At 39.0% G+C, this 16,411-nt stretch overlaps 1 protein-coding gene across 2 annotated transcripts in view; it reads right to left on the bottom strand.

Moving 5' to 3' along the window:
• The window catches only part of IQGAP1 (IQ motif containing GTPase activating protein 1), a 79,142-nt gene that overhangs the window by 7,009 nt on the left and 55,722 nt on the right, over nt 1-16,411 (bottom strand). For both annotated transcript variants that reach the window (XM_035568906.2, XM_035568905.2), the window contains exons 18-34: nt 15,954-16,096; nt 15,440-15,610; nt 14,236-14,319; nt 14,058-14,129; nt 13,898-13,967; nt 12,746-12,954; nt 11,524-11,679; nt 11,199-11,362; nt 9,820-10,044; nt 8,880-9,020; nt 8,702-8,786; nt 6,257-6,489; nt 5,342-5,474; nt 4,885-4,987; nt 3,201-3,336; nt 1,345-1,432; nt 708-920 (exon numbers count right to left, since the gene is read on the bottom strand). In XM_035568906.2, the coding sequence (XP_035424799.1) occupies nt 708-920; nt 1,345-1,432; nt 3,201-3,336; nt 4,885-4,987; nt 5,342-5,474; nt 6,257-6,489; nt 8,702-8,786; nt 8,880-9,020; nt 9,820-10,044; nt 11,199-11,362; nt 11,524-11,679; nt 12,746-12,954; nt 13,898-13,967; nt 14,058-14,129; nt 14,236-14,319; nt 15,440-15,610; nt 15,954-16,096 (2,426 nt within the window). The remainder of the gene's footprint in view (nt 1-707; nt 921-1,344; nt 1,433-3,200; nt 3,337-4,884; nt 4,988-5,341; nt 5,475-6,256; nt 6,490-8,701; nt 8,787-8,879; nt 9,021-9,819; nt 10,045-11,198; nt 11,363-11,523; nt 11,680-12,745; nt 12,955-13,897; nt 13,968-14,057; nt 14,130-14,235; nt 14,320-15,439; nt 15,611-15,953; nt 16,097-16,411) is intronic.

Below are 16,411 nucleotides of genomic sequence, written 5' to 3'. Positions count from 1 at the left end.
AGCAATTTTTGCCTCCACTGGGTAGGAAGGGTACCTTACAAAGCAAGAACTATAACCATAACAGTGTACAGACTTCCTCATCTTTCTTTGTCAGTCAGTTATTTTTAAGCATGTTACGTGAGCAGCTGAATGAAAAACATCACATGTTCAAGTCAACTTCTGTTTTCATTTCTGATACTTAATCTGATCTCTACGGGTGACAATTCATTCACTTTACATACATAATCTTTCCTACACAATATTTTGTCAAACGTATAATATGATGAAATGTGTTATCAACATAGCAACACACAACAGCATTATCTCTCTTCCACAAGTCGTTTCGTTAGCTTCCCACTTTAGCATTTAAGGTATTCTTGAATGGATATATTAAAAACAAAACAAAACAAACAAAAAACAGTATTTAGGATTTCTTTAAGTTATGCGCAAAAACTTCCATGCATGATAAAGTTTGTAGAGGCATTGTAACACTTTCTTAAGGTATCTTAGATTCTGGTAACACAAGCATTTGAGAAAACATAAAATTCCCATAAAAATAAAGGACTTTTGAAATGTGAAGAGGTGGAAACACTGCAGCAAATGGTATGTATGCTTTGTATGTCTACCTACTGCAAAACTTACGCCTCCTGAAAACTCACACCGGTTTCCCAGCACTGCAAACTGTGGAAAAAAATCAGCTATGACTAGGAAACCACCAACTGGCATACCTTTGCAATGTCATTGATTAGTTCCTGGTATTTATTTTTTGCATTCGCTATCCCCAGTTCTGTCAGCTTCTTCAGGCCTGTCTTGATTTTCTCTTTTTTTCCCTGAAGATTTAAGTTGCCATCCTCCCTTACAGACACAGATTTTTTCATCTTATCGGGGGTTTTGGCATCACGAATGGCCCGTTTCTGCATAGCTCTTTGATGCTCTGCTTCCTAGAAAAACAGGAAATTACAAGTTCATAAGCAGATTCATTTTTTAAGGTGACGAAGAACTAGAATCAGGTCATCTGACAACTCTGACATAACAGGATAAGAATTCTGCTCAGTCATTCTGGTACTGACTCTGATGAATCCGTGTTTGATGAACACATTCCACGTACAGGAACCAGTAGAAATCTACCTACTGTTTAAAAGTCTTCTAGATACCTATTTTCTGGCAACTCTCAGAGGACTAAGATTGACACGTACAATTTATTTCCATTATATTCCTTCCTCGTTATTGTTACATGCTGCTCCAACATCAGCGGAGACAACTTCACTACAATACATAATGCAGATTGCCAAGCATACCCACATTGATCTAGATAAAAACAATTTCTCAGTCTAACAAGAAAGTGGCGAAACAAATTCTTCATACTTGCTCTGATGTAGCTGGAGTTTCCAAGATTTCAGTCAGCGTCTCCCCTGGCTGGAAGCGGATTACATCAACAATTAAACGTTTTGTGCTGCAGAGAAACCGAGGAGAACAGGAGATTAAAAGTTTAAGCCCGAAGACCTTCAATATTGCTCTGCAATAACAACAGTTGTACTTATTTACATTGAAGTCATATCATCACTGGATGCACTTAGCCAGATGTAAGTTAGACCGGACCAGAACTCTGATAATTGATTTACTTTTTTTGACACTGTTTTATCAGCGCAAAGTTTGGAAACTGATTCCAAAAGTGCACTTCAGTGCTTTGTAACAAGTAGCAAAAAAACTCCATGGGACATTTTTTTTTTTCCATGTACGCTAACTGAACCAAAGTGGGTACCCGTCTCTAATTTAAGAACAAACAGGGTCATTCCTTGATCTCAGGATCAAAGATCAAGATCTGTGACTTAATCACAGCCAATGCCTAGTCTGAGGCAATTCTGTCCCTGAGGCAGATGACAGTACCAAATAGTGCCTTCAGTACTTTGCAATCAGGCTGGAATTATTTCTGGCATAATGCAAAGTGCATCAACACCTTCCTTACCATCCACATCTTAGATGACTTCAAGCATGTATGTGTGATAAATCTTTACTTCTGAAATCAATGTCGCCTTCCGGTGGATAGGGAAATACTGACATATCTTTCAAGAAACCCAGTTAATTTAATGTTATTTTTTGGAGATACAATTTTTTTCTGAGAGATCAGTGCTCCACCTAGGCCAAGTGTAAGCTGACCTGAAGAACTCTCAGTTAAGCTATCTAGAATCTGAGCAGGAATGCATCAGAGGTGGTGAATGCCTAACTGCATGCCAGGTAGTTGCTCTATAAATCCCAGCAACGGGGATTTGCTTAAAACTGGTGAAGAGTCAATATTAAGTCCTCCCACTTTAAAAATAAAAAAATAAAAAAAATCTGGCAATAATGAAATCACTGTCTGTTCATTGCTCTACTTTGCTCAGTCTACAGACACCTCTATTTCCCAAAAAGCTATTAGTCTTCCTCTATCAGAGTCAAGTCTGGGGGACAGAGAATGCAGAGGGTACAAAAGAGCATCATAAACCAAAAAAGGTGAGCGGCATCACGCTTATCATATCATAATCATAGAATGGCTCGGGTTGGAAGGGACATTAAAGATCATCTAGTTCCAACCCTCCTGTCATAGGCAGGGACATCACCCACTAGATGAGTTCGCTCAGCTACGTAGACACTATCGCTGTCTTCCACTTCGCTAACAGGATAAAGACGTAGTCTGCTCAAAGGCTATATAAATCAGCACATTCCGTAAGAACTAGCAATTTCAGCAGTACAGCATCACATATGCTAAGCATTCAGTTACACATAGTATTTCCTTACGTCACATGTATTCTATTGAAAACATACACAAAGGGCATTATTACATAGGCAATCTTAATTTTACATCAATAGACCTCAGAGTTAAAAGTAAATTGTGATGGACGCTATGGGTTATTTACAATAAACAAATCCAACTGCTGCCATCGCACTTGCTCAGAACTGGAGTATTTTCTGTTTTGGTAGGTTTCCCCCTCTGAAATCATCCAAGATACACTTTTAAAGAGCGACAAATTCTACAGTGACAAAGGACTAGCAAGAACAAGTTTAAAAGCCACAGCATTTAAAGGACATGGCTACAAGTTCAGTGTATTTTGAGTAACAGTACCGCATTTGCTTGATTTAAACTTCAGTTCTCTTACTTTCACATGCAGATTAGCTGTGAAAATTCAGGTTCTACTCTTCCCCTTCTCTTGAGAAACATACTGGGTGGATTATCCTTCACTTACTTCAGCAGAATTGTCCTTGCATCCATCTCTGCATTTTCATCACCAGGAACATCAAATTTGTTGGTGAGCGTGAGAGAAACCTCTGTCTTTGCTAGCATCTCCCTGTTGGGGTCATTAACATTGCCAGATCCTTCCCCTGTCAAGTGAAAAAAGATTTTATATATTACATCATTCTCTATGTTCATGACTGCTACAGCTTTGCATTTTTTCCCCTACACAACTGACCTTAGAAAAACTACATTGTTTCCTTTACTGTCAAAAGATGTTGCAATAATAGCATTTGAAAACACCTTCAATGTATCACAGACATTTTCTTCACAAATTGAGAGACTACACACACCAGAAAGGCACCACATAATCTCTAGTGTATACGCCTTAAGGGTGATGCATGTGTATTATACACTGTATCTCAGCATCTCACTCTACCAAGAAGAGTAGCTGGCCAAAATACTTTATAAATTAAAATATCAATGTGTCTTTCTGACCACCTCCTCACTAGAATGAATTTTCCAAGCGAAAAGCAAAACCTTTGTTGGCGACCAAGCTTGTACTCTCCTAATAAACAAAAGTAAGCTGTCCTGTCAAAAGGAATTTTACCTGTTCCAACTGTAGCTGAATTTTCATCAGAACAGTTGTTAGGATGCTTTTTTGCTCCCCCTACGCCCCCTTTTCAAAGGGCTGTAGAAATATTAAACTGAGACATTAACCACAGCAATCGTATACACACAGGAGAAATGAAATGGTGAAGGAGGGTAAATTCTATTTAAACTCAAGGTTTAGGTTCTCTCTGATAACACTTCTTACGTTCTGTTTTGTGAGTGCTCAGAAGAAAACATGCTAGCAATTACTCCTTTAGAAGGTTCCAACCTTCCTTAACAAGCAACTTTTTAACTATTTTTGCATCCTCTCAGAAAAACTGTGTCCATCCATCCCCAAAGCCCAGCAGACCAGATTTCACGCTCCCATTAGCTGCAACATAGAAACCAAGAGCTGCAACATAGAAACCAAGAAAGGAGAGGCTTGTGCAACTTTTCAGTTTGTTACACCATGAAGAATTGAACTGTGCGGCTCAGGTAGTGTTTTTAGAAAATTTCCACAGATTTTAACAGTGAGGTTAGTTTCTTCTTCCCTCCAGCCCAAAAAAAGAGAAAAAACAATAAAATTCTCTATCAAACATTCAACAGTGTATAGAAAACACTCAATAGGATGGAAAAAAAAGTTATGCCACAGATTGCTATAGGGACACATATTGTTTAATATATTTATTACTCAACTCTGAAGAGGAACATAAAGATCTCCAGAACAGATGATAAATCTTTGCAAACAAGCTAGGACACGCAAAGAAATGGCTCCAACGTAAGGGAACAAACAACATTTCTAAGTTTCTGTCCATCTTCTAGAAACAGGAGTGGTGCAAGGTGAGGGGAGTGGGGACAAAAAGAAAGAAATGAAAGAAGCGAGGTGTTTTTTTTCAGCGTCACAAGTTCTGCACTCATAGGAATAAACTGGAATAAATTTGCTGCTCCTTCTGCTTCTTTTTTAGACCACATACTTCCAGATAACCAAGAATACCAATGGTGACTTTTTTTAAAAAAAAACAAAAAACAACAAAAAAAAACACTGCACTTCTTCACATCATCCAAGGTAATATCACAGATTTCTTAGGTAAAATAAAATAGGTCACCTATTAAGGACTCAATTGTAGGAACTTCTCCGAGATCATCCAGCAACTCGTGAATTGGATCATTGTGCTCAGGAGCAATTGCATCTTGATGGTCTAAAAGCAGCTAGATGAACAGAAAAAACATTTATGTTGTTAATCATAAAACCTTTTCTAGACAGAAAAGTTACATGACTTTGCACTAGTATATTTTAGAAAAAGATCTTACTTGGCTAAACTCCAAAGCTGCAATATCACCATTCAAAATTGTGCCATTATCATATACTCACCTACTTTTGAAATAATTTTTAAAAAATCACCATCAAATTACTGAATTCTCTGAACTTATAAGCTCTTGTACACTATAATCAAATGACAGCTTTCATTTTTGTATTTGGTTACTTCAAGTTTCAACCAGAAGCAGTATTTTTTTTTTGTGAGGACTACTTACAAGGAGCAACTGCGGCTGATGTATACTTACAGTGTGTGTATTGACGATTTCACCAATAGAAATATAAATAACTGGTTTAGTGAGAGTCACCAAGTCAGAATATTCATCAATATTAAATTTATCCTGCAATTCAGGGACCTCGCAGGCTGCCTGAAAAAAACGTCTTAAAAAAAAAAAAAAAAAAAAGAAGAGGAGAAAAGAAGAACAAGTCACAGACCTATCAAGAGCATCAACTCCCCCTGATAAGCCCAAGTCGCTCTTCTTTAAACTATGGTACATTATAGCATGCTACAGTTGGTCAGCTTTACTTTATTACATGAAAAGTAACCTAGTAAAATTCAACTGTTGTTATTGGCCAGGTGGGCGCTGGCTCTTTTTCAGCATCAGCAGGACAGGCCTATGGTTCATGTGACCCTGTTCACACATCCCGTCTTTGCTGCAGTTACACTCCTCACTCCCAGCAATCTCGAGTTTTCTTTCTTCCAAAAGATGAGAGGTGTAAGATGACAATTCTTGAATGAAAAGCTTCTTTTACTACATGAACGGCTAAATGCCAGCCTGCTTTATTCCTAAGCACCATTTAGTTTTCACAGGAAGGCAGGGTTCATACAGGAAAGAATGCACGTCCACTCTAGTTGCTCATGGCCTTAGTGTCACAATAAACACACAGAAAAGAACCTTTATTCTAGAAACTTGCAAGTCAAAACACACCTGAGGTAGCAATCACATAAATATACTATGTATTGTTCGTAAATTCCAGGTACACATTTTACCTGGCATTATCACCGATGCTTACGGAAGTCTGAGGTGTAATGTCTTATTTTCAACAAACTGCATATTTGACAGGGATGGAATTTATCACATTTAATATTTATTTTCATCCCTTTTTATTTGCAACATTATCCCCACCACACTTCTCAACTTAAATTGGCTAAAGTCTTCTACCTGAACTTCTGGTACGACTGTGATAGGTACTCATTAATGATGCTTAGATGTGCATTGTCTCCCATGAACATTTTATTGGATGCAGCATGCTGCAACATCTTTGCAATTGAACCAAGGTTTCTGCGTTGATCCGTGGTCAGCTGACCTCCAGCTGAAAGATCAATGATGTCAAACGCATCTGGTGCAACAATGGCTGGATTCATGTAGCGATAATAGAGTAAGTTGCCAACAATCTAGGAAAAGTTGAGCAGAGAAGAAACAGATCAAGAAATTGGTATAGGCCCCCGGTGAATTTTACTGAAACTTCTCCAAATGAGTTTTGGCAAATTATTTTATTGTAAGCGGTAGGTCCCTTCCAAGATAAATGGTCTACTGTGCTGCTGTATACAAGCACATGCTATCTCAAAGACTCTAGCATTTATACATAAAGATGCAGTAGGACAGTCAACACAAAAAGGGAACACTGAGCACTACTAGTTCCAGGACAATACAGCTGCAGATACTCCTATGCATAAAGATTTTATATTTTAACCTATAAAAACATATATAGACAGACAATATTACAGATTACAACGAACTACTCGTGAGCATACGACCGTCTGTCATGAGAATTAAACAATTTAGTTTAACAGAGGGTAGAACGACCATAGTATAGAGGAACCTGGTACTGCTGTCCCATAAGGAACAAGAGCTAATTGGTAGAGACGTGTGCAGAATTGACCGTCTCCAACAAATCAAAAATAGCGAAGAAGCATTGTAAACCAAGGAGTTAAACTGAGAAAATAGCAGCTACTTTCCACCCCTTCTACAAATTCATTTTCTCTTTCAGAATAACTCGTATAAAACAGCAACATTTTCAGCTATAGACTCCCACTTAAAATTAAGTGAGAGTAACTGAGAAATCATTTAATCCAGAGGTAAGAAACTCAGAGGTATAGAAGATGAATGGCCTTGGACATTTCAAAATCCAATTTACCTCATTAAATGTGGGCAGCAATAAAAATGAACTTCAAGTAACCAAAAATAAAGATGTCCCATTATTCATACTCTCATACGTATACTTGTAACCTGTCTTTGGTATTTTGCCTAAAGTCCTTCCAGCAATGAAAAGGAATTAGTCCAGCACGCTGATGTAAAGCAAAAGTTCTCACACCGCGTGCTCTAGTATTTTCTGGTGGTTCACAGAAATTTGTAGAGGGCCAGGTCACAGAATCTTGGCTTCTCCTGCTTGACATGTGACTTGAATGCACAGTAGAGATCAGAGGACTGAAGAAAAAGCTGAAAACAGAGAAAAAGCCTAGCCATTGCTAAGCAGCCCAGGAAATTATTAACTGCTTTCAGAGTCATGTTTCTGACAACTGTTTCATGCAAGCTCCTGCTGTACTCTCCCAGAGGACATCACAGGATTACAACAGTCAAAGCTGTTTACTACTGGTCATAAGAAAATACATCTGTGAGAGAAACCGTATTAATAATATTTAAATTTACAGGGGGAGAAGAACGGTATTACATAGCTAGCTTTGGGTCCTAACAAATCTACAAGCAGTCATTGCACTCAGCTGCAGTTTTGACTTTCATGTGGACCATTACATTGTTTCCACAAAGATTAATAAAAACCGCAGTTTTCCACCTAGATTTACAGATGGAAAAAATTAATTCACCTGCACAGAAAGAATCGATGCCTCAGAATGGGAAAGCACAGAACTAGAAGAGAGAAGAAAACAGCATTCAGATTGGTAATTATTCCGTAATGAAGCAGAGGCAGAGAAGCTTAAAGAGACATTGTCAAGTATTTTAAGATCCAAACTGTTTTATCTACAAGCAAAGCATTCCCAGGCATAAAGACCTTCAAAATTACAAAAAGCCATAAAAACAAAGAAATTTCAATGAAAGGCACAAAGCTATACTCATCTGGGAGTGTCTACTGTTAGAATTCTTTTAATTCTCCACATCTACTGAAATGCAAAACGCAAAATTGACCAGACATCACAAAAAACAACACTGTATGTTGCTGCTAAAATATACTAGAGTATCTTAGATAAGGTAACTAGGAATAACAGATTTGCATACAGACCTTTTACCTTGACATTGTCTCTTTAAGGAAAGAGCAGCTGGCTCTGATCATACCAGCAAAACCAAGATTTATTTTCCAGGAGCAAGAGTACCCCAAGAAACCTAAAGGACACAATGCCCAAGATACTAAAAGCAAAGCAGAAGCAATGGGATGCCTCCTTCTGACGCTATATTACATCTCAGACGACGTACACATGAAGCTAAAAATCAAAAACATAATGTAAGACATTTTATATCTACAATAACAAATAACCTGTATATAGGTTTGCATACGCTCCTCTCCACACATACACCCAACAAAGGATAACAACAAGATGCATTTACCACAGCCAGTTTGGCTTACAATTATTGACAAAATGTTCAGCTCCTCACCTTCAGAAGTTCATCCTCACCAGCATCAGGAAACTTCTCATATAGGGAATCTTTCAGTACCTTGGCAATGAAACGCATTCCATAACTTCAAAGGAAAGAAAAGGCAATTAAGACTGCTAGAAGCATGAAGCCAACACCAATAACTTCTACAGGATAAACTATGGTACACCAGACTTACGGGATTTTGTCGACTGAACTAACAATGGCAGACAGGAACTTGTCTGTCACCGTCCTCATATTTCTGATTGAGGCATCCAGGCGGGTCCTTACCTCTTCATGATTTAGAGCTTGTTCAGGTGTAACATCATATGGCAGTTTGCTATTTGAAAAAGTCAAACGTGAGGGTGAGTACTCCTCAGGTTAGCCTATTTCTGTTAGTGCTAGGCAGAATTTCTCACATGACACAGAAACAAGCCTACATTCACTGTCTGTCAAGAGCTGTGCATTACCTTCAATTAACGTTCCAGGCACTGGAAGAGCTAATGATTTCTTGTTTTCATTTCCTCTGCTCTCCTTATAATGGCCATTGTGAGAAAAGACCCAGCTAACTCAAAACTGTACCTTGTCGTACAGCATACCAACACGCGCACTAGGCCAAAAAAAAAAACGTGCCATCTGTCACAAAGTAGTATCTCAGGTTGCAAATAAATTGGTGAAAGAGCAAGCCGCACATTTCAACATTAAGGTGATAAAAAATTCATGCAGCGTGCTGTGTTGAGAGCGCTGGCTTTTACTTCATATGCTTTTTTCCCCCTTCTTTTAAAGTACGTTAAAAAAAAGAATGAACAAAGACTGACATGGAACTGATTCTCAATTACTTTTTCTTCCTATGACTTCCTCTAGCTTAAAAGGCACCTCATAGCTAATTATCGATTCAAAACAGGCAAAGAGAATTTCTCCTTCCATCTTCGTGATATTCCCTTCCAACACTCTCAGCACCACCAGTACGTGATCTTTACAACTTTCAGAAGAAAGCCGTCTTGAGGAGATTGAAAAGACAGCATCAGCTGGACAGATGCACACAGTGAAGCCATGGATGATTAACAGAAATGATTAACAGAGCAATGCAAAGCAGCTGGACAACGTTTAGAAAAACACAGTAGTAACGGTTCCCATACCTGGCTTCACCAGTCTGAGATTCCATCTGGTTAACCCAAGACTTGTAAATATCCACCGGATCAGTTTTGATATTGAGTGATTTGTCATCGATGATTTCCTTCACAACTGGTGCCAGGATCTGCCTTAGGGCATTCTGACCACGGGCACCACGGTTGAAACTTACCACCATTTTAATAACAGTAGGATTCCCAGTCACAATTTCATGTATTTGGTCTACTTTTGATCTGAAGAAGAAAGAATCAGTATCAAGTACGAGGTATGTGTAATTCTACTGGCTTTAGGTATGCTTCTTAGCACCACCATCAGGAAACAGATGATGGTTCTGTACTAAAATCTCAATACATCAATAAACTGCAACACTATGTAAGAATAATACTGCAGCAATTCTCAAGACAGATGAGGCAAGGAACCTTATGACCACCATCTAGGAATTCCAACGTGACTTGCCAGTAGACATGTCAATTACAATTACTGTAAATCCAATTGTATGCTCTATTAGAGAACAGAATGCAAAAATATAAAGGAAATAAAGGATGTTTTTACATAGGCAGAAGAAAAAGACCTGCAGGTTTCTTTCAGTATTTAAAAATAAGCACGTAACAAAAGCCATTCCTAGTATATAACTACGGTAAATACAGCAAAAGAGAATAGAGCATCTGCGTTTCCCTAAACAACTACTATCAACATGACCTGACTTTAGAAGAGATTTTTTTTTTTTGCATTGTTTCAGGGCACATACCATCTTCATATTTAAAAAACACATTTTAAAATGCTTAAAAAGTAATCTCCTCCAGTACTTCATGTGCATTCTTCTTCACAGCAAGCTGTGCAACGCCGCATCGTAAAGAACTTAAGTCACATAATACCAAGCTCCTGAGGCTCAACTGACCAACCAAAATATGCCTGAGGACAGCCAGAGTCCCTAAGCCTGACAGTCAATAAAAATGCCAACAATGAAGTTTCTCATTTTCAGCCTTCTCATCAGCGTTTTGAAAATCCAGAGAGCTTAGCCTTAGCTCTGTCCCTGGCTTGTAAAGCCTGAGTTTGCAGTTTGTTGGAAGTTTTTGTAAGTAGACATTAAAATTCATTCTAATCTGAACTCTTTAGGAAGATTTTGCATTGGATTGAAAATAGCTGCCTTGTCGAGCAGTGAAATCTTGACTAAAAGATTTCACTTTTAGGGAAAAGGCTTCATTCCTAATGGACAAGCTTCTTTCTAGACTACAAGAAGGACTAATATGAAATGGGAAGAGCAGAATTCAGGGACAGCTCAGCATTATCTGCGCAGTAGCATGAGACATCGTGTGAAAACTGCCTCGGTTCTAGAAGCTGCAAAAACTGATTCGACAGCAAGGCCATGCCACATGCTACCACATACTTGATCTCTTCCTGCAATGCTGTTTGAAAAAGCCGCAGTAACAGATATTCTTCTCTCTGATTGGATGCGTAGTTATACAATGTGAAGATGACAGAATCCATGAACTTTGTGGATTTGTTTTGAGGCATCTGGAAAATCAGTTTGGCCAAGTAGGTTGGGTTAGTCTGTAACAAAAAGAAAAAATGCTTAGCGCACGAGTCCACGAAGGCCAGTATCATAAAGAACTACGATGGCTCAAAACAATAGTGTATAAGCAAAGACTCTGCCAAAACACGTAAGCCTCTATGACAAGAGGAATGCTCTACCAGCACTAGATTCTCCATACCTGAAGTAAGTAGAACAGATGCTGATAGGCTTCCAGCTTTTCTCTCTTCTCTTTGCTCAAAGCTTTCAAACCTCCCCTTTGTTTGTTCAGCATCATCATGTCAGAGAGCTGTTCCTTGTTCTTCTTGGTAAGCTTTTTGCTATGAGAAACAACATCCTGGAAGGAACAGACAGGGACAGATTCCACTCTAAATATTTAATAGCATGCAATATTGGACAAAAAAAATGCATCTGAGAGCCCACTTGCTTGTATGTGGAAATACAGTGTCAAGGGCTACTGAAGTAGAGCATTATTTGTTATAGCAGTGCTTTCTCTGTTTTGTTCCTGACTTTCTGAATTTGTTGAGAACCATAGAAGGGTTAGTCGCCCTTGGCAGCAATTACTATCAAAGCTGGTAGCATCCTAAAAATGTCTGAGAAAAATCTTTCTTTTTAAATTGGGCTTTAAACCTCAAAATCCTGTTTTATATTTAGCTACGTCTACATACTCAGAGAGCAATGACGCTTTTTGCTGCAGGCATTGGCCCAAGAGCTGGAGCCTCCTTCAGACATGAGTTTTACTACAATGATTCAGACTTCACACTGGGACAAGGCTAGTGTCATGCCATTCAGGACCAAATGAAAAGCCGACCGGAACTTCATCTTGAATAAAAGGCACTGCTGTATCAGGGAGACCTTTTTTTTTTTTTTTTTTTTTACTGAAATTGTCAGCGAAGTGACAGAGGGGACATCCTTTAATCAAAAGCTCCAAGTGGCATGAGCTTATTTCCAGCCTCTGAAATCACCTCCCTCTCTGCTATAGCATCCAGAGTAAGAGAAACTAAAATATGTAAGCTTGTGTGCAACCGATTTAACCAAAAATGAGCAACAGAACAGTTCTCAAAACCTTCAAACATACAATCTGTTGTTCTCATTGGGTCAATATAGTCTGGTGTGGGTTTTATTTTCTTTGTGTGTTTTTCTGCCTTTTTTTCCTGCCTTTTTTTTTTTTTTTTTTTTGTAATGCTTCAGGTCTTGTTTCTTCTTCTACAGATGTCCTTCTAGGGATACATACTAAATAAGTGGAATGGAGTAAGAACTTACTGGGAGTAAAATCTGTAAGTCTGGGGCAATATTTTCCGCTGGGTCAGAGCAACTGAGACCCAAGGCCAGGAGCTCTCCACGCTAACTGCCGCTGGGCTCAGTTCATTCTGTAGTTGGTCTCTCATCAGCACATTTCCTACCTGCAGTGTAATTTTGTTTTTCACTAGCAGCCCAATTTTGATGTCCATGAGATTGAGGTCATTTTCGAGTTGCTGATTGGATCGGATCAAGGTTACAACTTCTTCACGCAGTTTCATTAGCTCAAGCTCCTCCTGAAAATCTTGGTCACTCTGATCAAGCAAGTGGACAAATTTCCGAACCACAGCCATAGGTGGGTTTTCAGCATTAACTAAAAACAAGAAAGAAAACATCAGGTCTTATCAATGTTTAAATAGCACGTCAAGAAGCAACCAAGCCAGGGAAAAAAATAACACCGCCTGTCACCTTCTGACAACATCTGTAATTTATTGTTTTGAGTAAATCATGACAGAATTGAACAGTAAAGAATCAAATAACTATCAGGCTACGGTAGTCCACATTGCTGAATTTACCTCACTAACTGTGGTTCCATTTCTCAGCAGCAGAAGCAATATCTGGAATCAAGTTTTCCTTCAGTCTCAAGAACCACCTACCCCCTGAACTATCCTACCAACTTCATCCCAATTGATCTTCTTAACTGTCTTGAGGTTATACATCACACTAGTGATATCCCTTGCAAACAGAGATTCAAGGCACATTACACTCTACTCTGCTCTCATGAGACCCCACCTGAAGTTCTGTGGCCAGCTCTGGGGCCCCCATCATAAGGGCATGGACCTGTTGGAGCAACTCCAGAGGAGAGCCGTGAGGCTGACAACAGGGCTGGAACACCTCTCCTATAAAGGCAGGCTGAGGGAAATGGGGTTGTTCAGCCTGGAGAACAGAAAGCTCTAGGGAGACTTTATACCAGCCTTCCAGTACCTAAAGCGGGCCTACAAGAAAGCTGGAGAGAGACTCTCTGCCAGGAGTGTAGTGATAGGACAAGGACTAATGGTTTTAAACTACGAGAGTAGATTTAGATTAGATATAAGGAAGAAATTCTTTAGTCAGAGGGTGGTGAGGCACTGGAACAGGCTGCCTGGAGAAGTTGTGGATGCCCCTTCCCTGGAAGTGTTTAAGGACGGGCTGGATGGGGCTTTGAGCAATCTGGTCTAGTGGGAGGTGCCCCTACCCATGGCAGGGGGATTGGAATTTAAGGTCCCTTCCACTGCAAACCATGGTATGATTATTTTTATTCTCTTAGCAATACTTACTGAGGGTTTTGTAGTCTTCTCGTGCTTTGTTTGCTCGGATAAAGGCTTGAATTTTTATAACATCATTTATCTAGGATGTAAAAAGAAACAACATTTGAACTTGTTCATGGAAGAGTAAAAATGTTAAATACTGAATTCATTTAACAGGACAGCCTCTTACATGGTCTCTGAAATACTGCAGACGATCTCTGTAACGCCTTCTGGCTTGATACATCCTGGTCATTGACTGAATCTATAGAAAAGTAACCAAAATAAGTCAGATACAAGACTTTTCCACAGAGATAACTACCCAAAAGGTTTCTAAATAAGTAAGTGAATCAGCAGAGAGCCTTCACTACCTTCACTACTTGGTCCTTGTGTGCTCGGAGGTAATCCAAACGGATTTGATACGCTTTCCTCTGTTTATAGCCACGCCATTGAGACTGAATACAGAAAAAACACATGCTTACTTTACTTTTCAAATTAAAGAGAAGTAATTATAACCCTGAGGTTCTTTCTGCTGCTCAGCTTCCAACTTCCCTTTTGGCTAAGTAAAATGTAATGGAGACATGCTTATCTTACGAGAGACAGATACAGTAGAAAATATACAGTGAAGCACTATCTATTTATTCCACCAACTGTAACCATGAGAGACTTACCCTGTGAAGAGCCTGGGCCTTCAGAAACACAGTTAGAGAAGTATATAGTATACTAGCTGGTATGTAACTATGCGATCAAATTCACATAAACTGTTCTACATCAGGGCCAAGTGGCAGATGCTGCTGCCAGAAAGTAGAGCGATGTAAAATTATAAGCCTTTAGAGTGGACTCATTACCACTGATTCTTAGAACAGAAGTTAGGTAAGGGACTGGACTACACTTAAAGTGAGAGAGTGTTATTTTAATGAGTTGGATTTATTATTTAAATACTTATAAAGAGCGTGTGCGCTATTTAGGCAGGAACAAACACGCATACACAACTCAAAGCGTTAATAGGGTGCAAAGCATGTATTTCATTTGCACGCATTTCAGTTACAACACCGGAGAAAGATTTTTTTCATTGTTCGCCTGTAAATGTGCCCAACTTCATGCTGAATAATCACACCATCTCTTTAATGCCCTCAATTCTCCAAATCCCTGGATAAATGAGAAGAGACTCTACCCAGGCATACTGAAAGCTATGTTGCTTCTCTTGAATTCATTAGGAATCACAGTAATTATTCATCCCATGGTATTATCAACATAAAGACATATGGCATACTTCATATTGTCCTATTCCCAAAACACAGAATCAGATAATAAAGCAGTAAGTAAAGCTTCCTCAAGTATTTTTTCTTCTCTCTATAGTTCTGCCTGAGGAGACTTTATTGCCTCATATATAAAATAGAAAAGTAAATTATACAAAGACTCTTTGGGAGGAAATGCCTTTAGATAATTTGCAAAATGAGGTCGAGATAATTTTGAGTTACAACTGTTTTAAGTGAACGGAAACAGTCAATAAGCATGTGTACAGAGAGCAACTGATGAGTACTAGTTTGAAACAGAATTAAAGGAAATCATTACCTGGATACAAGTGATTGCTGGGACTTGTTTCTTCAGAAAATTCATTCTGGAATTGAATTCCTGGCGAACAAGATAGCCTCGACAGCAAGCCTGAAGTTTTGTAATCAGGTTCTCGTTGGCCAGCCACAACTGCTCTCGGTTGTATGCCGCAGTGACACCAGATATGGTGCTCTGGTTTAGTGTTATGGTAGGAAGAGCCAGAAAGAAAGAATGGTGATACAAGAAATAGGATGTTACAGTAGCTTTCTGTACTTCGCTCAAGAGAAACTTCCAAGTTGCCTTTCAATAAACAGCAACACCACAGTCCTGTACCCCTTTACCAACAGGACAAATTTTCTGAAAAAGGACAAGGAGTTTTTACACGCAAAGGCTGGTGACGCACAGTGAACTAAATGAGTTACAAAGCTTGTTAACGTTACTATTGCATTGAAACTACCTCTTAAGAGTTGCATTAAGGACTGGAACAGTGGGAACTTCAACTTTTCAGAAAAATAGCGCATGTTTTCTACCCTACCTGTATCTCCTCCCGTGACAGTTGTGTGTCATTTTGCACAAATCCATCTGGTTCATCCCATCCTCCCTCTTTGGTCCGCAGGTTATGATAATAATGATAGCCTCCTCTCACCCAGAGTTTCACCCAATCACTGCCATTGCCCCCTAAAAGCAGAAACTAGTGTAAGTGTCAAAACCACACGTCTTATCTTTCCCATACACAAATATTACAATTAGGAAATAAACATATACAGTTGTTTCTTCCTCCAAGAAAGAGAAGGAATGTCTGAGACCCTAAGGAACTAATACAAGAACTACCTAAGCACAACACATTCTACAAGTAGAGGATATTTCACTGTTTACTTTTTCTTTCCCTTTTTTTTTTTTTTTTAATTTAGTTTATGAAGTAGACTCAATTTCCTATAACACAAGACTCCAGCAACAAGACACCCATAACACAAGACTTCTCCCTACAGGCTT

Source organism: Cygnus atratus, chromosome 11, assembly GCF_013377495.2.
Source record: "Cygnus atratus isolate AKBS03 ecotype Queensland, Australia chromosome 11, CAtr_DNAZoo_HiC_assembly, whole genome shotgun sequence".
Classification (NCBI taxonomy): domain Eukaryota; kingdom Metazoa; phylum Chordata; class Aves; order Anseriformes; family Anatidae; genus Cygnus; species Cygnus atratus.
Note: the sequence above shows the minus strand (reverse complement) of the source record. Positions and strands in the feature narration are given on the sequence as shown.